This window comes from Perca fluviatilis, chromosome 17 (genome assembly GCF_010015445.1).
Source record: "Perca fluviatilis chromosome 17, GENO_Pfluv_1.0, whole genome shotgun sequence".
NCBI lineage: Eukaryota > Metazoa > Chordata > Actinopteri > Perciformes > Percidae > Perca > Perca fluviatilis.
This window is the reverse complement of record NC_053128.1, coordinates 8,417,840-8,444,511: the sequence shown is the minus strand read 5'-3', so window position 1 is coordinate 8,444,511 and position 26,672 is coordinate 8,417,840. Positions and strand designations below refer to the sequence as shown.

At 39.9% G+C, this 26,672-nt stretch overlaps 1 protein-coding gene across 4 annotated transcripts; it reads right to left on the bottom strand.

The window, feature by feature from the left end:
* Window positions 1–1,089: 1,089 nt before the first annotated feature.
* pip5k1ba (phosphatidylinositol-4-phosphate 5-kinase, type I, beta a) lies at window positions 1,090–25,399 on the bottom strand. 4 transcript variants are annotated; one of them, XM_039780085.1, is made up of 15 exons: window positions 25,299–25,399; window positions 20,346–20,538; window positions 17,926–18,056; window positions 16,622–16,739; window positions 16,352–16,504; window positions 14,930–15,226; window positions 11,237–11,421; window positions 8,605–8,685; window positions 8,301–8,349; window positions 8,048–8,132; window positions 7,823–7,963; window positions 7,632–7,716; window positions 6,297–6,393; window positions 3,612–3,642; window positions 1,090–2,228 (listed from the first exon to the last, which is right to left on the bottom strand). In XM_039780085.1, exons 2-14 carry the CDS (start codon window positions 20,406–20,408, stop codon window positions 3,613–3,615), a joined length of 1,515 nt encoding a protein of 504 aa, XP_039636019.1. In that variant the 5' UTR covers window positions 20,409–20,538; window positions 25,299–25,399; the 3' UTR covers window positions 1,090–2,228; window position 3,612. The 4 variants fall into 4 exon arrangements, with proteins under 4 accessions (XP_039636019.1, XP_039636017.1, XP_039636018.1 ...); XM_039780083.1 differs by lacking the exon at window positions 25,299–25,399 and adding an exon at window positions 20,719–20,818; XM_039780084.1 differs by lacking the exon at window positions 25,299–25,399 and adding an exon at window positions 20,658–20,811.
* Between the last annotated feature and the right edge of the window lie 1,273 nt (window positions 25,400–26,672).

The following is a 26,672-nucleotide window of genomic DNA, read 5'->3' as shown; positions in this document are numbered from 1 at the left end:
CACCTCTGGCAGATGTTTTCATCTAAGTCAGATTAATCTAAATCCTCTTGCAGTTACTTGCAGTGTTGGCTTAACACTGTGCTCTGTAAAGCCATCAGTGGGCACAGACAGACACAGGACATTTACTGCACATTAGACATGACATTGAATTGAACCACTCAGATAGTCACATTTTATATGAAATAGGATGCACAAACTACATTTATATTTTGATATTATCTAGATCATGTGTCAAACTCAAGGCTCGCAGGCCGAATTTGGCCCCTCGCGAATTTTGATCCAGCCCGCTTATCAATTTAGGTTCACAATAAATTAGTGGCCCGGGAAAGACGGGACCCTAGTCTGGCTATCACCAGACCAAGCTCAATCTTTTAAGATTAAACATTAGTCTGGGGAGTCTGCTCTGTATTTTCTACTGCACAACAGGCAACAACAGGTTGCTGCGCTTCGGTGGCGCTATGTTGAATGTAAACAAAAAGCTGCTTGCAGTCGCTTCTCTATCGTCATCTTGTTAAACCCGCCAATAGCGCGCCAGGTGGATAAGCCAGTTTGTGATTGGTCCCCGCAGATTTGTAATGGAAGCAGGATCAGTCTAACGGGAAACTGCAGTTACGCAAAATTCAAAGCAGTATTTGGCAGAGTTGCCGATTTTGAGACTTCAGAACCAGAGTTTGCATATTCAGGCTGTAAAGCAGGTTGTTGTGAGTCGGCTTTTAAAAATTTAATCATTGTTTTTATTTTATTGGCTAACCTCTATGATGGCTAAGAAACTTTTTTGCTGAGTTTTTTAGGGCTTTATGCTGACCAAACTGTAAGTATATGAGACATGCAACAATACAGTCAAAGACTTTACTTTTTTGAAATAAAAGCATGTTATAAAACTTAACTTATGTTTGGCCCTTGATGTGATTCTCATTCTCCATTGTGGCCCTTAGTGAAACTGAGTTGGACACCCCTGATCTATAAAGAAGGACAAATTAAAGGCAAACCTTACCATCACCATCTACTGTTTCCTCTTTCTACAGTCTAAGACTGTATCATTGCTGCGCCCTCCTGTGTTTAAATACAATATGACAACTGATGTGGACATTTGTTTACACAGTGATTTATTTTCCAAAATGTTGGATATACACTTACACTGAATTATAATTCTCAAAACAATGAATATTTAAGAACATAAAATATTAATTTATTTCACAGATTCAAGTTCAAAGTATTGCTATAATACAGTTGTAGGCCTGTACATCCCATAAAAGCACAGAGCTTTGAAGGCATGTGGACAAATGGAAGACAGTTGACATTATGTACATTATTTACCTCCAGCACTCAAAACACTTTATAACAGGCATTAGTTTGAATAAATGCCAGTGAAGATGAAACGTACACAGGGATGCATGAAAGGCCAAGGACTGAAAACTGTACAGCGGGTTGCTGTAGTAATAACAGGGAAAATATGTCATTGTAACATGAAAAAAATATTTAACGAAAAACTGAGCAAATACTTTTTTTGTCATGGTGGTAGCAGATACATGTCTGGGGGAAAAAGAAAAAAAACGCACAGAGAATATATAATACATTTATAATTGTGTAGCATAGATATATTGTTTTATGCAAATTGGGAATCTAAAATCAATTGTACATAATGTTTATAAGGGTATAAACACTGCATCGCTCATGAATTTATGAATGTCTCCACAGATAAATCTTTCATTCAGATTCCTGACATCAGACTGATCTCAACACGGCTCTATATAATTATATGATTTCAAAAATAACCGCATGGTTTTGCCTGTTGCAAATTAAGTTACAATACAATCTATTTCTTCAGGGATCCAGCCGCTGAGAACATTTGAACATTTGCACAGAAATTCCGACAGCCAAGAGAAGAGGTCAAACTGAAGTTTTTTTGTTAGCACTGTTGTTAACTTAGCAGCAAAGTGCAAACAACAGGAGAAGAAACATCTTCATAGTGTTTTATATTAAAAGAGTGCTTCAGTGATCACATGAACACAGACTGTATCCCCATCTGTTAATCATTTAACAGGGATTTCTACAAAAGAACCAGTGGCTTGGCTTTTCGTTTTATACTTTGACCCAAAAAAGGAAAGTCGCAGAGGCACAGAGGGATGCTCACAATAAAGAAACGGACATCAACATGTTGTGTGGTCCTGATGTCTCCCCACTGTGGGACCCAGAGGTCAAAGGTCAGAAGTCCGGGTGACTCCTCACTAGAAAAGAAAAAAAAAAGATTTCCATTTGTCATTTAGGTAAACAAAGGACAACAGTTGGTGTTAAGAGTCAAACTAATTAAGAATTGAACATTTACAAACTAGACACAGATGGATGACTGAACGGGCCTACTGGGCAGAGAGACTCTGGTTGAAGGGACTCATATTATTATTTCTCCTTGGAAAAGACAGACAGACAGACAGACAGACAGACAGACAGACAGACAGACAGACAGACAGACAGACAGACAGACAGACAGACAGACAGACAGACATACATACATACATACATACATACAAGGACAATACATCCAATCCCAGTTGAGTACAGGTGCAGAACAAAAATAGCATGCAAAGGAAAAAGAGAGGTAGTTCTGATAAATTATCAGAGCTCAGGCCAGGTTTTGTTTTGAAATGATGTGCAACAAAATGCTTAAAAGGGATGGTTCGGAGTAATTTCACCCGAGGGTCCTTTGCACCATTAGCACCGCCCAAAACGATGGTGATTGGTTTAAAGAAATGCAAACAACCCAGAGTGTTTCTTTCTCCTATCCCAGAATGTATGTGTGGTGTAGCCAGACCTTCCTCCACAGCGCTGTGGAGGAAGGTCAGGCTAGTCCACATAGCATTCTGGGGGGGAAAACGTGCTCTGGTTTATTGGGATTTCTTTAAAGCACATCACAATCGTCTTGGGCGGTGCTAAGCACCGGACAGAGCCACGGTGCTGCTGTAAAATAGCCTCGGGAAGGAGCTTGTTTTGGTGGAACATGTGCTCATTTAAAAGTTGTTTTAGTCGTGCAACAGAAAACTCAGATTGGACAGATAGTCTAACTAGCTGTCTGGATTTACCCTGCAGAGATCTGAGGAGCAGTTAACCATAGTCCTCAGAAATCCACTGGAGTTTAAAATGCCAACACAAAGGAAGTGGAAGACATTGAAAATGACAATGAGGGACATCCGTTGGAATGTCCGGCGGACCTGGACAATCCCGGAAATGAAACGTCGTTGATAAAGACTAGGCAATGCGAGACTACTTTTGGGATAAATGTTTTTTTGTATCACATGAACTCCTAAACTGTCATGGTTTGAACTGAGTAGCCTGTTTTTTCTTCACATAAATGTTTGCCTGAGGAAGACAGGAACTTTTGGAAGTTTGCTATATTCTACCTCACTATTTCCTTTGTATTACATTACTGCTGATCAATTTCCAAAACATTCTGCAGTGTTTCATTTTTTTTTTTTTCAAAGAGTCAATTTTATTAATGTTTTTTTCCTCTACCCTTCAGGCAGCAAAGACAGTTAGGTTGTCTATCAAAGGGAAGAACATCATATATATTTTAATGCTCAAGCAAGTTTCATGTATCAACACGTTGATTTTCATACCTTACTGAAACGACTGAAAACCAGTGGCAGCCTGAAAGGAAGCAAACAGATATTCCAATATTTAAAACACTAAGGCAGCTTTGGAAAATGGTCAGCAGTAATGTACGGTGTATGCAATTGGTAATTTATTGGGTAAAACATAGCCTGGAAATCCAGACCCAAATCTGAAAGATTAAGGGTCTGGCATTGAGTAATGAAAATGGCCCAACTCGAGGGGCGGCACCAAGCATGCATATGAAAATCAAACTGCACGCAAGTGGATAACACTACGACCAATTACAACAATACACGGGGTGACGTATCCAGAGCCCATACACTAGCTAACTGGTAGATTAAACTGTCGTCATCTGTTTAGCTCGCCTCTGGCTCGCCTCTATCAGATACACCGATGTGATTGGTGCAACCTGGCTACAAGGGCACAGTTAATGAGCATCATTACTCAATACCAGAGTGACTCGCTGAGCAAATTCAAATTCTGCTCTCGCAAGAACTCCGGATTTCCAGGGTAGGTAAAACATGCAATTTTACAACACTGTTATGAACCTTTAAATAAATACTAAAAATATAACCATGGAGTCAAGAACACCTCTGTCCTTATGATCTAGACTGGACTTTATTCTATTTAGGAGGTAAGCAGTTAAAAACATCTGGGAACGTACAGATCAATCTTTCTGAGCAACCAGTTAAAAATAAAAGTGAAGAAGAGAAACAGCTGTCAGATATGATCAAGGCCTAGATTTTTGTCTTTCACACTCGCTGTAGTTTTTGAATCTTCTGGCAGAGGCTTTGAGATCAGATTAACTCAGACGTCTGCAGGCTTCCCACAGAGCCTGAATAGAACTGCTTAATGTGAGCAGCTTCATATAAGCCTGAATAAGGATTTTGTGGTTATGTAAGATAAGGGCTGTAGAAAAAGGAGATTCATTGGCGTTTCTCAGGCTGACACAGATGAAAGGACTGAGGAGGCTAAAGAAGAAAGTTCCAGGAAGATGTGAGAAATTGCATGCTGGGGTAGCGCTAAGGGATAGGCAGACAGATGTAAGCATGTAATGCATTTAATCCCTTACTCTACGTGTTTCTATTTTGGTTATTCATTGTGTTCTGCTGAGGCAAATCTGAGTCATCATAAGGCAGGCTTTTTCCTGCATAGAGGAAGTTTTGGTGCCACCCAAAGAGGTTTTTAGCCAGCACCAAAGCAAAATCACCAGTGCCAAAACGATAAGAATTGAGAGAAAAAGTAGCAATTAAAATCCTCTCCGAATGTGTTTAATAGCAGTTTGCCAAACAACTGTGTCTTTGAATATGAGGGCTTATCTCAGTTTAGGCTGTACAGGACTTTCCCCATGATTTTAAATGTAGTATTTTAATATTAATATAATTTTTTTTAAGCAGTTTTGTTAATTGGGATTTTATTTAAATTGTCAGAAATAACGAATGCAAATGCATAGATTCCTGTCAAATAAGTTAACAGACCCATTGCCTTTATTGTAGGGGGACCGATCATGTTTGCGGTGTTGCGAAGTCTCTTTTTGGTACTAGAATAATAAAAATCAATTGCTTTTTCAATCCACTAGAATGTGCAGTTGGGTTTTTTCCAAATAAGAATGTGTCTTTTTAGATAAAACCGATGGTGACAAAGTTTTCTTTGGGGACAAAATTTGAAATTAATAAGAGAAAGGTAAAAAATTGCTATATATATATCGCAGAATATCGCAATATATTTAAATCGCAATAATATCGTATTGTGACATAAGTATCGTGATAATATCTTATAGTGGCATAAGTATCGCAATAATATCGTATCGTGACATAAGTATCGCGACAATACTGTATGGTGACATAAGCACAGTGATCATATTGCATCGTGACATAAATATAGTGATAATATTGTATTGCGCCATAAGTATCGTATTGTGACATAAGTATCGTGATAATATTGTATTGTGACATAAGTATCGTGATATCATATTGTGACATAAGTATAGTGATAATATTGTATCATGATAATATCGTATTGTGCCATAGGTATCGTGCCATAAGTATCGTATCGTGGGGCCTCTGGTGATTCCCACCCCTATTGTAATATTCCAAAAACTTCTATTAGCTTAGTAAAAAAGTCTTACTATGTTGAGAATAACCTTACCATTTGTGAATTGGAGAGTAAGTAACAGGTGAGAGCTGTCTTTCTTGCCCACAGTTAGATGACAAAATTGACACCACTTAATAAATATATTTTCCAAAATGTTGAAGTATTACTTTAAAACCAGGGTGGAAAGGTTTTAACATGCAGTTCCTCCAGCGGCCCTTAAAAAAAATCCTAATTTCTCTCTTGAAATACAAGTTTTGCAAACATTTACTTACAACACTATGCTTCAATTAAAGATATCACAGCTTAAAGAGAGGTATGTTTGGGCAAACTGTTTATTATACATATACTGTATATAATAGGAGTTTCAGCCACTCTGCCGTGGTGTTTGTTAGTAATTAAAAGGATAAGGTTGGTGATATTTTATATATTTCTTGGGGCTGAGAGCCACAGAGAGGGTCAGAAAGTCAGACAATACTAAGAGACTGACTACCACACTGTTGATTTTGGTCTTTTCATGGGATTTGTTGACAATAAGATGAATATAGATTACATGTTTTTCATGCAGAATGTATAGGCTTCTATAAAACATTTCATACCAAGTAGACGTCCAGTTCAGACTCTGATTGGCTCCTGCTGAGAGACGGCAGAGGATCGTCCAGAGCGATCGTTGAACTGGAGGCTCGCCGCTCCTCACTGCAACATAAAAATACAAGTCAATGTAGCATAAAGCTGTAAATGAGCACACTAAGTTTGTGGTTTCTACTTATAGCTCCACTTTTGATGACCTTTTGTTCTTCAGGAAAATGCAAACATACAGTAGGTCATTATTAATCTGGTGAGTCTCGACTTCAGTCAAGAATCAAGGATAAAAGTAAACCTGAATTTCAGAAGATTGTTTTTTCTAAATGACACAAAAAAATTAAATTTTCATTGTTTGTATTCTTCACCTGCTAGCTAAATTGCACGTGTCTTTTGATTCGATAGCGATTGCTGAACGCCCTTGCTCACATTTGTATTTTAGGTGCATTATTTACATGCGGAAGTAGTTACACTGTATTAAGATAATGTAATTGAGGAACAGGCTGCAGAGGGGCCATCTAGCAGCATGTATGCTACTCAGCATCAATGGGCCACCTCTTTCTGAATTCCCCAATAACCAAGCCTTGGAATAATTTTTCCAAAAGCCGAGAAAAATTAAATGCGCACAGCAAGGCTGCCAACTTTGCCACTGAGGAAAAGATGCAATTTGTTTCATTTTGAATGCTTCCATTCTATACTTTGGGTTTTGGTTTCCCTATGAAGAATTTCTTGTAAAATGAATTTTGTAGACCTGTTGTAGATGTTAAGTGCCCTATAGCTCCTGATAAAATACAGTTCAATCACAACTGAAAGTATGCCACATTGTGTGTGAATAAATATATTTGTTTGTGTTGCAGCGAAGTGTCAGTTCCGTTTCATACGTAAAACATTTGGCGACGGGGGGGGATTAAAAAAAAAAAAAATCCTAAAGGAAACACTGCTGTGTGATCTGAAAAAAAAATCCTGGAATTCATTCAAAACTTTAATTTGTTTTAAAAAGTAATAAATAACTAAATATTCCGTAAATTTCACTGAAAGAGACAATTATATGGTCAAACGTAATTAAGTCTGGGACAATTAATTGAACAGCAAATTTTGGAATTGTTACAGCTGTACTTAATTTTCTATGTATTTTGACCTCTTGGGCCCTTTTTTTCAAGAATAAATGAAAACGCCTTTATCACTGTGAAATATACAAATAGAAAAAGATAATCCTTTTCTGTTCTGTTCTGCTCAGTTCAATAACTTGCATCGTGCTTTTTGTGAACGTGAAGTGAACGAACAATCTTAACTTTTCTAAATTCCTGGAAAATTGACTTAGCTGAGATCTGACAGCTGCATGCGTGAAGTACCTGTTTTCAAGGTACTCTTCAGAATCTCCAGTGGACTTGAAAGAAACTCTCGGAAGAAGGTCCGGTTGCCTGGAGGAACTGTACACTGTGGTAACAAGCAAATCATCAGTGAATCAAGCAAAGCCTCCCCCAAAAACAATGCAAAAAAGCGTTTGCTCAAATATCATGTTCAATGCTATCCTAAAGCTCACTGTTTCCATCCAGGTTGTCCATGCTTTGAGCCTTCTTCTCCTCCTTCCTCTCCTCTCTCTGCGGGGACAGAAACTCCTGAGAGGCTGACTTCCCTGCGTAGAGGGAACCCCTCTTCCTCTTTGAGGATGCTCCTCTTAAAGCTGAGAGACACGCAGAAAGAGTGGTTTTAAAAGAGAAGCTCGCCAATCTCAGAGTACAGGAGTTATGTTAGCTCAGCGACTTACGGTGAGTCTTTTTAAATACGGTCGAGCCCATGAATTTCAGAAATCTGTCCGCGTAAAAACTGGGCCTGTGCACCGACACCGTGTCCTGGGAAGCAAAGGATACCGTCAGACATAAATACACACACACGCATGCATGCACGCACGCACGCACAAGCAAGCATGCACGAACACACACACACACACACTTGTGCAGATACATATGCATGTAGACATTAAAAAAACCTGCAGGTAAGGAGGATGGGGAGTTACCTACCCCGTCATGTACAAGAGCTTTCCAGGAGTGTTCCACCTTCTTGATGAATCTGCAATCAAGAATTAAAAATACATGATTCATATAGAAACTGTGTGTCTATGGAGCCTGGTGGCACACTCCAGACTCTACTGACATATTATGTCTATGGAGTCTGGAGTGACAACATTTAAGTGATCGTGAAATGGTAAAAGGTACATGTTAAGGCGCTGATTGAATATGTTTGAGATGTAATTTGACAGGCAAACACAAAAGGAAATATAAAAATATTTTTAAGAAACTACTGTGTGCGTTACTGTGAGCTCACCTGTAGGACTGAAGGATGTCGATGATTCCTAAAAAGATGAGAAGGTTCTCGTCTTTATGTTTGGCAGGAATTCCACCCAATCTGAAAAAAAGAAAGAAAAGAGTAACGGACCTCAACATGTTTGGTGAAATAGTTAAATGTGTAGCATACAGTATAGCTGACTTTTAAAAGTTTCATATTGTTGCTATGGTGCCACCATCCGGAAAATCATCACCATAATCAAATATGTGTCAGTTGGACCAGATCATGCGATTGTGCAAAGTTTCACAACACCGAGATTTTGCTCATGGGAAAGCAGTTTGTGTAAGAGTACAGAAGAAAAAGCAGAAGAAGAGTCTTTGAAACTAAAAAGAGAAAAGAGCTGAATAGAGAGATGAGAGAAACACAGACAGACCTCATACAAACCTAAAATAGCATCAGCCATCCCTCCACACTACCAAAAGATAACTGTCTTCACATTACATACTGTAATGCCCTACTCTCAGGTTGCTGCAAAGGAACTCCAAAATAAAACCAAGCTGTGAAATGTCAGTTTCAATCTGTATTTTCCCATTTGACATACCCTCCAAAGCCAAAAAAGCAAATAAATAGTGTTTATCAGGGATGGACCGATTTTGGCCCTTGCCGACTATCGGGCCGTTTTTTTGACAGTTTTATTTTCCTGATAACCTATGAAGTTAATTTATTAAAAAGTGTGCTACTTGGGCGCCCGGATAGCTCAGCTGGTAGAGCGTGCGCCCATATAAAGAGGTTTACTCCTCGACGCAGTGGGTCCGGGTTCGACTCCGACTTGCGGCCCTTTGCTGCAAGTCATTCGCATAGAGTAAAATAAATGGACAACGTGACCCCATTGTTTTCCACGGACACCAGTGAAGGATATTAGAAGCACTTTTCCGGTGATGGCTGAGCGTTACTGTGCAGCCTTCAACTGAGCTTGCCGACGTAGATGTGATGTGAGCGACCTGTCTGAAAGTGTGAAGTCTTCTGGTAGCTGTGCCGAGAGAAATCTCAATCATTCCCAATCTTGCAGAGACGGAGAGCGTAGGTATATGTAAGGAGATAACATGGGCACAGGCTAATTATTGCTAACTAACATGCTAGTTAACATTAGTAATTCAACTTAAACAGCTAATGTAAGTCGAAACTGCTTGCGAGCTTCTTCTGTACTATACGGTAATTTATCTCTTGTGCGACAGTAAGTCGTGTGGTTATGACACAATCGTTAGCCTATTTTTACAAAAACGTCTGCTACGGAGCCATAACGTGAGGTACAAGGTAATGGAGCCTTTTATACATTGTCGTGTTTCTTTAGAAATAAACAATGGACAAATAGAGTCTTTAAACGCTTCAGATGTAAAGTTATTCGCTGTCAAAGTGGCGCCAAAATGAATGGCAGTCAATGGAATGCTAACGGCAGGTGATGGCTTATTAGCATCAAAATGGCTCCATGGGAGGTACGCTTTGTGGAGGCTGGCTTACCCCCTTGGTCATTGCCCCTCTCTCTCCCCTTTCATGTCTTCAGCTGTCCTGTCAAAATAAAGGCCGAAAATGCCCAAACAATAATCTTAAAAAAAAAAAAAGAAAAGAAAAAAAGTGTGCTACTTTGGCCAGCTCTGTGTCTGTCCCTCTGCTTCGGTTTCACTCTCCACTGAGTCTGACTTAATGTCCCACCCACAAAACTGTCTGACTATATTTTGCTGTGTATTATGTTGAAAGCTTCTAATTTATTGAATTATTGCTTACAGCATTTAAACAAAGTTTTGTTGTTGGATTTTGTAACGTTCCAAAATCTTAATTTTGACTAAAAGATTTTCATTTTCACTGTAAATGCATATCGGTTCCAAATAATCGGTTATCAGTTTCATTAAAGTGCCCATATTATGAAAAAAACTTTTTCTGGGATTTGGGATGTTCGTCTCTGGTGCTTCCACACTCATACAAACTTTGAAAAAAATCCATCCATGCTGTTTTGAGTGAGATACGGTTTCTGAATGTGTCCTGCCTTCAGTCTCTGGGTGAGCTGTTCAAAATCGGCCCAGAATTGGAAAAGAGCTGGCTAACCGCAACCGTTAGCTCGTAGCGTTAGCATGCTAACGCTAGCATGCTACTTCGTTCTCAATAGCAAAGCACTGCTACAACACACACAAGTTCACCATAATCTACAAAAGAACTACTTACATGTGCGCCCTCATTTAGAAGTCTCCCAGCTAATACTGCCTTGTAACTGACCGAAGTTGAAGAAACAGCCTCTCTTTTACTTCTATGGAGCTAGCTAGCTGACATGATCTACATCTGAGCATAGACTCATCTGAGCTACTGCGCATGTGAAGTGCAATGAAAGATAGTACAGAAGATGAAGAAGAAAAGAGGTCTCACTCTGTAACTAAACGAGAGACCAGGTGAAAAGAGTATCTGCAGCAGTGAGAGAGAGCTGTGCAGTACAACAAAAATATGTTTTTTTTTAATTAAATCATGTAAACCTATTCTGGTACAACCTTAAAATAAAATTATGAACCTGAAAATGAGTATAATATGGGCGCTTTAACTACTAATAATTGGTATCGGTTCTGAAAACCCAGTATCGGTCGATCCCTAGTGTTCATAAAAGAAGAGAATTGCAAAAAAGTCTCACGTGTCGTCATCAGCCACCGGTTCGGGGGCCTTTGCGTTCCCCTGGATGGACTCGAGGGCGGTGGAGTAGAGGACTTTCTGTCCCCGCCTGCTGTCACACCGGCTTTCTCTGCTCAGCGGCTTCCGGTCAGAAATGTGAATCCCCAGCAGCAGACTGTAGTCCATGATCTTAAAGCTCTCCAGGACCTGACGACAGACGGAAACTGAACATAAGCAACTCCAGCTATTAAACTCAAAGATAAAAAAAAAAAGAAGTTAGTTACACACATTAAGACAACAGTGTCCTCATTTGGGGGTTGAAGTCATAGTGGGTTGACAAACCTGTCCCATTTCATTAAAATGTCATTTTAATGCTTATCTTTTGATATGCTGAGATCTTCCAACTCGCTTTCTACAGTAGTATTAAAGCTAATTTAGTATGGATAATGGCATCTATATTTAATGAGAAAATACTACATTATGTTCATGGTTACATTTTAGTATGTGGAATGGAATTAGGACACACAATGTGACATTACACCTGGCTTTCAGTTCTGGAGATGTGGGACACTGCTTATCAAGCATGACCTCTGACCTCCCTGTACTGCAGGGCGAGACAAAAGACAACTTCTAAGGCAGTAAATGGTCTTAAACTGTCAATATTTTTGGGATATTATGTCACATTCTAGGTTTTTGTGCAACTCTTTTACTCAGAGATATTATCTATTTAATGAGTAGCTGGTAATGTATTAATATAAGACTTTGAATGGTAAAATAACACATAAATGGAACTTTTTTTTTTCTTCTAACCGCCCACAGTAAACCTTGCTTAAACAAGCTGTAAATTAAGCTCTCCAACACCCGAGCAGGTCCCAGTTAAAGGGGCTAAACCTGGATCTGCAAACCAAAAGAATAAGTTGGTACAGTACAACATAAGCCCTCCCTGAGCAAAACTCTGATGTCATGAAGTAAGATAAACAAAGAGGCCATTACTTTCGACTGTGTTACCTAATACACTCACTGAGGTTGTGCAAAGAGGCCCAATAAGAACGCGTTACACCCAGACCCCAGACGGGCCAGCGTGCGCTCCAGAGTCCAGCTGCTCAGCCCGATCACAAGAGTCAGGTGCTTTGCTGTAATCCTCCGTCAAGTGACCATTGTTGTTTCACACTAACGAAATAACAGGCAGGCGCTAATGAGGCCGCCATAACAGCCTTAGACTGAGCGAAGAGAGCGTTGCACATGTAAGTTGGCTGTTATGGTTGTATAATGTTATCTAAGGGGTGCTGTGATCACTGGCTGAATTCAGTTCAGCCTGTCGAAAGAAAGATTTTAAACCCACTGTGAGCGGTTTTAGTGCTGAAACGATAAAACTATAAGTGCTCCTTTTATATCATTGTAAATTTAATATCTTTGGGTTCTGGACTGTTTGTCAATAGACATTTGAAAACATCACCTTGAGCTTTGGGAACGTGACTACATTTCACAATTATTGCCATTTTTTGAAATTATTTGATAATGAAAATAATAATCAGTTGCAGCTCTAGTCCTATTCAAAATAACATGATATAAATTTAAACCTAATTGCATGCTACTACTTAATTTCTTAAATCAAATACCTTGATAGTGTCTCTAAACTCAGTAGCAGCAGATATTCATGGGCTGCATCTCATAACCCTTATTTGACAGCTCCTCAACTCCTCGGTCCTCGGCTGAACCGGATGTTGTTCTGTCCCTCCTCGGCGAAGGCCGTCTCAAAGCTCCTATTCCTGCCCGGAGGAGCGAGCATCGGGGAGGGATCACTGAGGAGCTATAGGCGAGGATACACGAGAGCAGCCTTCCCAGAAGCCGTGCAGCTGAAAGAGTTGTTAACTCCGCCCATACAGCTGCAAATTCACGTGACGCTTCACAGGAAAGGACGTCTCATGCCTCTAAAACACATTTGCTCGTTGCTTCTCTCCTCCCATGATTTCCTTGTGTCTCTCCCATGCCTCCTCGGTGGGAGGGACTAAGACTAACAGAAGCAAGTGGAGGACTCGAGGAGGCAATTTAAGAGTTATGAGATGCAGAAATGGTCCCCAGGGATAAATCCTTATGATTTTTAGGACACTTGAGCTCCAGTTTGAGGTTGAAATTCCTTCTTACCAACACTTTGAACCATGAAAACTGATTTTAAAAACCCAAAGCTGGTGTTTAAAAAAACTGAATCTATCACCCTGCTATGAAGACTAATACCAGCTCCAAATCCATTGGTATACCAGTGTCCCCTACTGATTGGACAACATATAATCGCCATGAATTCTCTTTACTGGCAATTATGTAGTGGGCTCTAAGACATCATCCAGAGCATCAGGTATTTGGCTATATTATTTGTTCTGTGCAACAAATATTTTGGACTGAAATAAATATTTTAGCCTAAAGACTTTAAAGGTCCAATATGTAATAAATTTACTGTAATAAATCCAAAAATGACCCCAATGCGTCATCAGCTGCACATGCTAAGTTGAAATACTATCTTTTCTGACAACAATGCTAATGCCAGTATTTTCTCCTTTTGAAATGTACGTTCTGTGACGGACTTTCTGTTTGTGTGTGTTTTTATCAACTGCCCAGTTTGACAGCCAGGCCGGGTGGCCAGATATACCTGTAAAAGCATAAATCCAGCGCGCTACAGGTGTAACGTTAGTACAGCCATAAAAGTGACAAACAAACAGCTTAGAGCTGAGCTGGCTAATTCCCTCCTGAACAGGTAAGCATTAGCTTCAGGCTAATTTATCACGACTACAAGGGACGGGCATTTTATGTTATTTCAACATTTGTGTACTCACATTGAATTATATAGCTAGAGTACCTAAGTTGGTTACTCGCAAAAACAATTGAGACACATCCAGTAAAGTGATCCCAACTGGTGCTGGCTAACGCCGCCATGGTAGCCCTGCTAACCCTGCTAACTGCTAACGTTACTGGAGGACCAGGCAAGCGGGCCACGGCTGTTTACAACGTGTAGCCTGTTCAGTGGACGTTCGGCTACGTCCGCTGAACGGTGAGTTATTTTAAGCCAAGAGAGGGAGACGGGGCGGGGTTGTAAATCGGGAAGAGAGGACCATGAGTTTGCAGTGTGTTTAGCGATTGTTGCCGTGTGTTCAGTCGGTTGGAGAGGACGGCAAGGTTGTTGTGTTTTTAGCGGTTCCTACCATAATTCCAAGCCGAAAAAGTGTGTCTGTCAGTTGGGTACAGAGCTCCGCGTGAGCATGGGCTTTTATGACTGTCAATATAGCCAACATCTAACGTTAGCTACTCCGCTATGCTGTGAAGATGTCTGGCTATGGGAGACTAGTGTCTAGCAACATTGTTGTGGATGCTGCGGTCTCAGCCTGGCAACCTCCGTGAACTTTGAGTCTGGGGCCGGGGAGACAACTCCCTCCAGTATTTTGAATTTGTACTGCAGTAACTATTTTAAACACTAGCTGTCAGTATTGCATATTGCACCTTTAAGTCACATGTGATATTGATTTATGCAAAATGTTGTAAAATGAATAAGGTTTACAGAAAGATAAGTGGAAATGTCTAGCAGACACAACGGCCGTAATCCTGCATGCATTTTTAAATACCGATGACATTTGAAATATGATGCTTTTTAGAACAAAACAGCCATTCTATTATCCAGATAACCAACATCACCGCTAATAAATATAAGATATTGATGTGAACACACCCGACAGTCCCTCTGCAGGGTCTTCATCAGAGCACTGTAGGTGTCGGGGTCGAAGTGCAGGCCCTCGTGCATCTCCTGGAAGTCCAGGTCTTTGAACGTGGGCGAGGACTTGAGACGCTCTTTGCGTGAGGCGCGGCGTTTGTACGAGGAACCCTTCAGGTCGTACTTGTAGTGCATCTTGATGGCGCGCGGCAGCACGTTGTTCATCACCACCACGCGGACGGTGACGCCGCCGCACTGGATGCAGTAAAGGCCGTAGAACTTGGGCAGCAACGTCCTCGGGTTCTGATTCAGGTTCTACAGTAACGGAGACAAGCAGGTTTTTTGTTCAGGATAATATGTTAAATGGAAGCGTAGAGACATCACTGATGCCACTGTTTGGCTTGTTACCAAGTCAAACTGTCAGAGCAACGTAATAAGAGAAACTTCAATTCTTGAACAGGCTTCACTGGGTTTTTATTATGGTTTTGAAATGTGAAGCCCATCAAATCAACTTCAGAGAAAAAAATCTGATTACCTGATTAGAAGTAGACAAAACGGAAACTACAACTTAAAGTCCAACCCAAGACATTTTAAAATATGTAAAAATGACTCTGTTATGATTCATATTTTTATTTAAAATGAGTTTCCCACATAAAAAAAAAAAATCTGAAAAGGCTGGAAGCACATCTACTCTTTCTCCCTCATTGAGAAATCATTGGATCTGTCAAATCAATGATTTGAGAAATCATTGGATCTGTCCTTTCGCTGTTCCGCTGATCGACAAGGCACAAAGGAATGTAGTAACGCGCCTACAAATGGCATGAAGAAGAGGACGGCAAGCTAGCAAACACATGTAAACAATGTAGCATTTAAAATATTCAAAAAAGTTTTATGAGGAAGGAACTGCATTCAATACGTTTGTTAGACCTTACACGCAGTGTTTTTGATGAGTTACACTGATGGTGCGTGTCCACTGTCATCGCATTAACACGCTTCCCATTCATTGTCTAGCTTCTAAACTGACCGTTCTCGATCTACATTACAATTTAGGACAGATTCAGCAACTACGTAGCTTATTTCTCACATAAAATGCTTTCAAAAACACATTTTGGTGAACTATTTTCGTAAAATATGAGAAATTTTCCAATCGAGCTGCCACGTTGATCCGTTTTGAAATCTGGAAGCAGACAGCCCGACATGAAGCATTTTGTCCAATCAGGTGCAGCCATCGCGGTTATAGGATGGTGTGGCCTGTTTTCTTTGCTTGTAAGTGGTCATTGAAGAGAAATTGATAACTGCAAGTGGCGAACCCATCAAGCAGCCAATGCTCCAACTCCACAGGGCCACATTATGTCCAAAATGTCACTTTTCGCACTTTGCTACTAATGTGTGCTGGTGTGTAAACATAGTGAGAGTTGGGTTTTTGACACAGGAGCTCACCATGTAGTAACCAGGAAGCAGCTTCTGCAGGAACTCAGCCTCTTTATGCTGCACCGTCTTAATGATGAACTCATCGTCGCTGGTGAGGTAGAACCAGGAACTGCTGGCGCCGGGGTTGCACAGCTCGATCAGAGGCTCATTACAGATGGAGTACTGAAAGTCAGAGCGACGCAACAGTTAGCAGGAGAAAGTGTTGCAATCGAATCAAGCTGAACTTCCGCCACAACGTGTTGAATCACTCAGAATGATGATGTGAATTTCCTCACTGACCAGATAGTCGTCTGGTTTGATGCCAAACAGCTCTCTGAAGTAGCGAAAGGCCAGCGGCGCGTACGTTTTCAGACGGAAATCTGGGTAGTGATGTGCTGGAGTCAGGTTGCTGCCCTCACTAGACAAAACAGAAGAATGTATTTAGTTAGGATGAGAAAATGATCAATGTGCAGTAACAAAAAACAGTAGCTGTTTGCAACATGCGGGCCTTTTTCACATGTCACCATAGGAAAAGTTTTAAGATTTTACCACCAAGACTTAAAACTTATGATAATATCAAACATGTTTGATTTTGTCGAAACATTGAGACGGGAAAAAGACTGAATCAGAGCCATTGTTAATGTTAATAGTAACACCCGTACTTTTCCTATGATGTCAACGTTTCTGCTGTGAAAAAGATCTGTTGCTGAGATGTTTGGTTTTCTACTAAACAACAAGTTGATAGGTTGCAAACGTCCAAAAGTGATGTATATTATTTATTATTTTTATATTTATATTATATTTATATTTTTTTTTTATCATTAAACCTATGTCATCATCATCATAATATGTATGGGTCCCATAGATTCCTGAAAAAGGAACATGTGAAATAAAACATTACCAAGTATTTTTGTTAAAGGTCCTATGACATGCTGCTTTTGGATGCTTTTATATAGGCCTCAGTGGCCACATAATACTGCATCTGAAGTCTCTTTCCCGAAATTCAGCCTTGGTGCACAATTACAGCCACTACGAGCCAGTCCCACAATGAGCTTTCCTTAGGGTGTGCCATTTCTGGGTCTGCTTAAATGCTAATGAGGAGGAGAGAAGCGGGGCAAGGTGGAGGGTGGGGTGTGGCCTTGACCAGCTTGCCATGGGCAAAGCAGGGAAAGGGGAGGTAACCTTTCCCCTTATGACGACATATAGGGAAGATTCCAGTTCGGCCCATCTGAGCTTTCATTTTCTCAAAAGGCAGAGCAGGATACCCAGGGCTCGGTTTACACCTATCACCATTTCTAGCCACTGTGGGACCATAGGCAGGCTGGGGGAACGCATATTAATGTTAAAAAAACTCATGAAGTGAAATTGTCATGCCTTGGGACCTTTAAGGTCAAGAGTAGTTGTTTGTCCATTCCCTTTCGTACATGTCAAAATGACTATCTGCATGTCTGGATACCAGCAGAGAGAGGTGGAAAAAATAGTAGGCCTACACCGTTTTGTAATTTGGCTGAACTGATCCTTTATGTTTATTAATCGGAACTTGACTTTGATTATGTGCGTTAGCTATATGTCGCCAATAAAAATGTGTAGAGATGAGAGAGTACCTGGGCAGGAAAACGCTCTCCACCACAGAGAAGTCCTGCATGAGAACATCTCTGTCTGGTTTCGAGCTGAGGTTTCCCACAGCGTAACCGATGCCCAGCTGGATGGCTCCTTTCAGGGCGGCCGCCGTGGGCTAACAAACCACAACAGGGAAGAAGAGAACACATTTGTTTAAAAAAAAAAAAAAAAAGAAATCGGGGCGCCCTGGTAGCTCACCATGTAGAGCACGCACCCCATGTACCGGGACTCAGTCCTTACCGCAGTGGCCCAGGTTTCCAATCCGACCTGCGGCTCTTTACCACATGTCTTCCCCTTCTCTCTCGCCCCAAATATTTTACAGATATACAAGTCTAGAAAGGCTGCAACATATGGCGAAAGACACTCACACGATTTTTTGTGTTAGTTGAAAAAAGAAAATGTAGGTGAATTATTTGCATTAAAATGTAACTCATTCTTTTTCTTTTTTTAGTGGTGCCTTTTATGTTCAATTCAAAGTTCAATTTGTTCAATAAAATAATGTTGGAAATGATTTCCTTCCAGGTGTTTTTAATCCAACAAGCAATATGTTGTATTTTAGCAGAATAATGAAAGCAGAACTGAGTACACTTTAATATCGGTTTCTTTATCGCAAGTAATATGGTTATCGTGATATTCACAACTTTATCACATATTTTCCTCTTATTGTGCAGCCCCCGCTGACTTTGGTGATCGCCTGACGTTTTGACATTTTGAGATAAATGCTAACCTCACTCAGCACACATCATGCTCAGGGGGACAATGCTGAAAGTTAATGTTTACCATGTTCACCGTCTTAGTTTAGCGTGTTAGCATACTAACGAACGCATCAGCACATAACATATATGACTCTGGGGAGAGCAAAGTTGATCTCAAAGTTGGGTCCACCACTTTGGTCCCAACTGAAATATCTCAACAACTATTTGCCATGGCATTTTGTACAAACATTTGTAGTCCCCAGAAGATGAAACCTAATGACTTTAGTGAGCTTTAACCAGGCAGTATGTGGTGCTGTTGAATTGTGTTGCATTACGCTGAGAGGCGTCTCTAATATTTAGTCTATCCTCACTGATTGATCACCATGATATTAAGTGTATGTTAAAATTAAAGACTGGTCTCCATTGAGGTTGGATTATATATGTTAAGTTCAATTATTTACAATTATTTGCATGATTTTACCAACACTGTTATTTGTATTGGTATGGAAATCCCATTGAACTTATTTTTTCATTTCTAAAGATCAGTCAGTATTTAATAACAGAAATGACGTCAAATGTTGGCCACCATGGAAACCTTTTTAGCCACGCCAGTGGGATGTCTCTGGCGATAGCAAAGTCGGTCTATTGGTTTGTCCACCACTTTGGTCCCGACTGAAATATCTTAAATATTTGATGGATTGCCATGGTATTTTGTACAAACATTTATAGTCCTCAGAGGATGTACCCTAATGACGTTGGCAATCCGCTGACATTTCCTGTAGCGCCACCATGAATTTGACATTTTGTCCGTTTTTTTTTTACTTATCCTCATGGATGTATAATAGGCTAAGACCTGGATTCATTCCTATGAGGGTTGTTCAGTGGTGCATGAAGCCAAAAAAAAAAAAAAGTTCCCCAGAAGAACCAAACTAAAAACATTTGCGATAATTAAAAAGTGAATTCATTAATATTAAAATCAACCCTTTTAAACAAAATGGTTTGATGGTAGAAAGTCTAAAACAAGCCACTGATAACCACAACAGAAATGTTTTTCAGTATGCTATGGAGACATTTAGACCAAATAAATCTCTCAAGTAAAATAAAACATGGCATTTTTCAAAGAGCTCATTTAGGAATTTTACTCCAACAAACTGAACAGCAGTGAAATATCTCTGTGACTAAAGAAAAAAAAGCAGAAGCTGATCAACCCAAACGCCTTGTTCACCCCACCACTTCCCTCCGTCACCAAACAGCTGTTACATAACACAGCCAACTAACAAAAACAACATTAAGCTGCAGGTATGGTGTTGCCCTTTGTTTTACTTCAACTGCAATTTTACATCCTTATTTTAATGGGATTTTATGACCCCTGAGATTTGGACTTATGAACCGCAACATATGAGGAAATTAAAGCTTTTCCCCCACCAACATTTCTGAAACAATTTGCCAATGAGTTTTTCTTATCTTCAAGTATCAAATATACTGAGAGGTTTTATTCCCAATAATTAGGAAGTCTCCTATGCATACTCTGTGTTTTACGAGGTAGAGGAGTCCAGTCCAATACATTGTTTGAGTGACTTTACACACTCATTTTCAGTTTTCACACCAGCAATGGTTGCATAATAGTGCGTGTCACTGTCTTCTTGAGCATATTTGAGATATTCCCTTCCTTGGAAATTATGACATGAATATTAATGACATCCGCTTACCTTTTTATGATCCTTTGAGGGTTTGGTTCCACTTCCTACACTCTCTGCGGTGGCGGTTGACATCTTTTGGACAGAGGGAACTTGATCAGAGGGAAGCTCGGCCGTCCTTCCTCCAATTGTCAGGCTGACTGAGTTCCTAATTTCCCCTCAATGATGAACGACCCGGTCGCAGTGATTTCCAGGTGCAGCGCTCCTGTGGGTGAGGTAGAGAGAAGAGGAATTACACAGTGTGGTGGCATTTGCATGGATGTCAATGCAAAGCACATGTCAGCTGGCGAAAACCATCTGCATGTCTACGACTGATTAGCATACCAGGCCTCACAGCCATCTCTTCCACAGTTTGTGTGTATTGTTCTGTCTTACTATGACTTACAGAGCCTTGAAATGTGCAGACCTCTCTGTCCGGGGCACTGCTGCATTCTCGGGGACCACCAGTGTTGTTTTTGAGTTTATAACTCCCGAATCCCTCACAAGAACCTTTGATCCTCATTAAGAAGGATTGGGAAACCATTACATGCCAAATTCCCCTGTTTTATAACAGTACTCAAAGGGGGCTCAGCCCAGTTCTTTCTTGCTTATGTACAGTGTGTGACAACAACAACTCCCTAAAAAGGCAAGAGTGATTACGGAGACAACAAACACATTGACTGCTAGGAATATTGCTGGGAAATCCACGTGTTGATTACATTGAAAACATTTACTCGTGTCATACATTTGCAGCAGGATCCATTAAATGTTAGTCAGTGTTAACAACTCATGGAATTTATTTTTTATGTATTCTCACCTTTTGGAAGCTCCATAAAAGGTTTAAATATATAAATGATTACACAAAAAAAAAAAGAAACTCCTGCACACTTTTCAGTACTAGACCATCAGGCAAAATATTTTATTAAAATATATATGAAAGTATGCACTCTCAAAAGGTACATATTGTCACACTGGACTGTGAGTGATTTAGGAATGACTACGGTTCAGTTTCACTGCCAATTATGGATTTTTGGATTACAAAACAAACACTGCTGCAACAATTGCTTGTATAATTAGCAGCATTTTGTTTTTTTAAATCAGCACTTTGGTAATACAAAGGCTCTACAGAGGCCAAATCTGTGTCCCAAATGCTGCTGAGTTGGTCAATATACAGTAACTGCCAAATGACTTACTTTTGTAAATCAGCCATATTGAGAAACTGCATCCATAGAGGAGCAGTGGGTTGGTATTTGAAACTGAAATGTTTTAATTTCAGTCCGAAATAATTAAACAATTTGGGAAAAGAGAAAAAAACGAAAAAAAAAAAAAAAAAAAACAGCCGTCTCTTAAAATTTACAGTCTAAACAACTAAACTGCATTCTCAATCACAGATTATGTTTTTTTTTTGACGTATCACAAATGTGTGTGTGTGTTTTTTTTTTTAAATCAGTCACCATATAGGAACTATTTAGGTAATATTCATATTTTTTTAACATTATTATTACTACATTTCATTCAGCTTGACACTTTTATACGAAGCTACTACTATTCACACACGCTCCCACACCCATGGCGCACTGTGTGATGTCAACCACCACCGTAGAAAGTGTAGGAAGAGGAACCAAACCCTCAAAAGGATCATAAAAAGGTAAGCGGATGTCATTAATGTTTGTCATAATTTCCAAGAAAGGGAATATATCAAATATGCTCAAGAAGACAGTGGCACGCACTATGTTAAGACACTTAATTGTTCAGAGAAGACTATGGAGATGGCTGTTTTATTGTTTTTGTAGTGAACTTGAATGTCATCTTCTGCGAAGAAGACTGCAGTTACAAAAGATAAACTAGATGGCAGGTTATTTTGCTTAAGTTTCCAATTGACTGAAGATATAAGTTATTGTTACATTATGTTGTTAATAAATGTTTTAAATTTGACAATGTATATGGTACATTGCGAACAAAGGCCAGATATTATATTGCATAAAAGTCTTGTCTAAAAATGGCATAGCAACCTGTGCTTTAAAAAAAAAATAAAGAAAAAAGCAAAAGTCAAGTCAAAATCGATAAATTGAATCGAACCGTGACCTTAGAATCGAAAATGTAATCAAATCGAGGATTTGGAGAATCGTGACACCCCTATGAACACCCATAGTGTTCATTACATTTATTGTATCTTTACCTTTGTCATGGAAAAATCAATAATAAAAATATCTATCAAAAAAAAATCTTTTTAATCTGTGACGAAACCCTGTTTAAAAAAAAAAAAAAAAAAAAAAAAAAAAAAGGATGTGGTATTGTGGTCTGACTCGGGGAGAAGGAAAATGTTTCATAAGGGTCATGCGTTTCTCAAAGATTCTCAGTCCTCTGGCAGTTTGTTGTTTGTTCTGGAAGCTGCAGAGATCAAGAAACCTCTTAAAAGATTATTCCTTTTTATTAACAGATTTTGTGATCAGTGGTTAGAGTAGTAAATGGGGTTAATTATATGTACGTATAGAGTCTGACAGTTCATTTCAGGTTTCCTCTGTATTGAAATCACACAGAGTGACGTAACAGCACAACGTGGCTAAAAATATGTTAGCTCAAGCATTCTTAGGTGCATTAGTCTTCCTTCTGCATAGTCAGAAAGATTAGATGTATGGCTTTCCATTCAAAACAATGACAAACACTAATAAGATTGCTGTATATAATAATAAATAAAATACAAGACAACAATTTGACCGTGAATGCAAAACAAGAATTGTCCAAATTGCGCTATATATAGCTGTTGCTATATGCATTAACCAGATTAAATCTTTATTATGTAAAGGTTTCTATTTTCTATAATGGCTATGCTAACATGCTGATGTTTAGCAGGTATAATGTTTACCATGTTCACAATCTTAGTTTAGCATGCTAGCATTAGCACACACAGTACACAGTTCAGTTGATGCGGATGGGAATGCCATTAGTTTTACAGGTATTCTGTCATGAACCTAAGTGTTGGACTAAGTGAAGTTTTGACTTGATGAAAAGTCAAAGAAATTACCATTCTTCCTGAGGGGAAGATACATATCTGTAGTAGATGCCAAGATATTTTACTCAAAACCAAAAATGTCAACCTCATTCTCAAATGCAAATCCATTTAGCAGATTTTGAGATATTTCATAAGCTAAGCAGGCCCCCCAGGAAGTGTGCTGGGCTTTGAAGCCCATTTGACATAGCGGCCAAACAGTGAAATTACAACTTCCGTGTCACGTCATGTGATGCCATGGGACCCAAAAAGACTTATCCCATAGACTTACATGGTGAAAGAGGCATCTGTAAATCCGTTGATACATTTTTTCAGTTTACAGTTTTGTTGTCACTAGCCTGAAATGACTCGTTTTAATATCAGAATTTGATCCATTTGGTCCAATAACATTTGGAAAGTCTAGAAGAGCTGCATGATTAAATAATGTAATCCTTATTCAAGTTAGCGGAGCGCTAAACTGGAAGTAGCCGGCTTGGCTGGCAGAGGTCTCTAGCGCGCCTGCTCTATGGGCCTTATAGTGCGAAAGCAGCGCCAATCATCCGGGTCACTTTATATACGGGGAAGTTGAACTATCATTTAGCTTCATGCGCCACTCTCATAGAAATGAACCGGGCTCAGCCTCGAACGCTGTATCCAGGTTTTATTATACATCCATAAGAGGATAAGTGAAAAAGGCAAAAATGTCAACCTCATGGTGGCGCTACAGGAAAAGTCAGAGGATTGCCAAAGTCATTAGGATTCATCCTCTGGGGACTACAAATGTTTGTACAAAATACCATGGCAATCCATCAAATAATTGTTGAGATATTTCAGTCGGGACCAAAGTGGTGGACCAACCAACAGACCGACTTTGGGATAGCCCCAGAGACATCCCACTGGCGTGGCTAAAAAAAGTTTCCATGGTGGCTAAAATGTGACATGTCATTTCTGTTATTAAATACTGACTGAAAAATAAGTTCAATGGAATTTCCATACCAATACAAATAACAGTGTTGGTAACATCATGCAAATAATTGTACAGTCTATGGAACTTAATATAGTATAATCCAACCTCAATGGAGACCAGTCTAACCTAATTTTAACATACACTTTATATCATAGTGATCAATCAGTGAGGATAGACTAAATATTAGAGATGCCTCTCAGTGTAATGCAACACAATTCAACAGCACCACATACTGCCTGGTAAAATCTATAAGCAAAAAAAGAAAAGGAAAACAGACAGGATACTCAGCAACATATAAGCAACAAATAAGCAACTTAAATAATATTGTTCATGTTCAAAAGGAGCAGGAAGAAGTTGAGAACGTTTCTGGTCCTACCCACTCTTAATTTTTAAACATTATTCATAGTTAATAGAAATTCAGTTTGCATCCATCAGTGTCCGTGTTCAACTCTGTCAGCTTGAACAAATCCAAAAATAGCCACAAAGTGGAATCAAAACCTTTTCGAAAACAGTTTCAACATAAAGTGAGCATTAGAACCTTCGTGGAGGAGCGTTCATTTCAGTTCTGTTGTGTTCGACTGCATTAGTTTGAGCTTGGTGTACGGGCAGTAAAGTGTATACGGAACTTGTTAGACTCAGGTGAATATTTAAACCTGCCTCTGCGACATGATGTGCACACTGCAGCTCTTTTGCATACATGTAAACAACCCCTTCCAGCCGACATTTTACTTTCTGTCAGAGTGAAGGGAAGTGCAGCTGATTTCCTCTTGTGATACTATCATCAGTTCATCTTCCTCCTGAACGACACACAGACAGCCTGTACCGGCTGCGTGACACTACACAATCATGATTATTATTATCCACAACAGGACTTAAACAGGTACAAACGGTGTGAAAGTGCGTGAAACGTAAATAAAAGTTAAACAAGTGGCTCTATCCTCACTTCATATGTTGAGAGGAAGAAAAACTTTGTTGATAGCAATGAGAGACAAGCACAGAAAGCAGAAAGGAACTTTCTGTGCCTTCTTACCTTAACAGGCCATGGTGGAGTGACGACAGTGGTGCATGCAGGTCAGTGGAATGACACGGCGATGTTGTGTGATCGCAACTCTGTGGCTGACTGACTGACTGACTGAGGCGAAATGAGAAGCACAGTGCTGCTGCAGGGACTGTAGAGCATCCTCACCACTTCCTCCCTCTCTCGCTCTCTCTCTCTACCTGTTGTATTTCCCAGACGCCTCATGAGTCAGACTTGTCGTAGTTTCTAGTGTTGCATAAAGAAGTCTGTAGGAGAAAAATGTTAAGACCAGAGTCTATATTACATTTTCTACTCCCATGTTACTTTTTAACTTGTTATACAGTTATACTTATTGAATTGTGATGTTTTGTGTTTGTCTTTAAACTATGAGGTTAGGTTTTTAGAGCAGCCTGAAAAAGAGTTACAATATGGCTTTAAACGTACAATATGTAACTTTCTGCCGCTAGGGGTCTCTCAACCAAAACAATGGACGGTAAAACTGGACTTTTGATGACGTTGTGAAGTTGCGTGGAATTATGGGAGTTTTTAGTGTTAAACACCTTCGCTGCCGGTTAGAATTATATACTGTCTATGGTTAGAATGCATCAGTTCACGGACGAGTTTACCCATTCAAGTTTATTCACGTTACGTTTAGTAAGTTAGTTTATTCATGTTATTGCAATAAAATAGCTGCAGTTTCCCCAACATAATTACGTTTTTCTTGATTAGATTTTTATTTGTAGCTGACCAGTTAGCTAGTGAGCCAGCAAGCTAACAGTAGCCAGCAGCTAAAACACAAAATATTTCACATATCAATGTCACCTTTTGGATGGTTTCAACACCGGGGTGGACGGGGTTTGTTGTAACGCTAGCTAGCTACAAAACAAGGCTGAGAGACAGGTGTGGGTGGGGATTGTCGGGGAAATCTCCGCGACAGCGAGCCAGGACGTTCGATGCCTGTTGTGCAGCAGCAGAACATCTCCCAGCTGCCCGGAATTATCTCCCCTTCACTTTTCAGTAATCTTAACTTTTCGTTTTGGTGCTTAACCCACCTTTTGTCGGGTTAATTTAGCTAACCGTAAAGACAGCTAAATGCGAAGGGGGGAAAAATTCGGATTTTCGGCACATACACCGGTAGCGCTATGGACATGTAGCTACCGCTATGGATGGCGGATGTTGTGACTCGGTGCTGGGTCTGATATGGTCTGTTTCCCGACGTTTAATTAAACTGCCGTTAGCGTCGTAAGCACCAGCCACTGGAGATAAGTTCTGGCCGGGGGGGTTGCTGTAATGAAAGTAGCTGGCTGATAGCTGACTGGGGGCTAACGGTAACTAGCTAGCTATATGTCCCGGGGCTGTTGTCAGCTGTCATCCCGACTGAGTCTC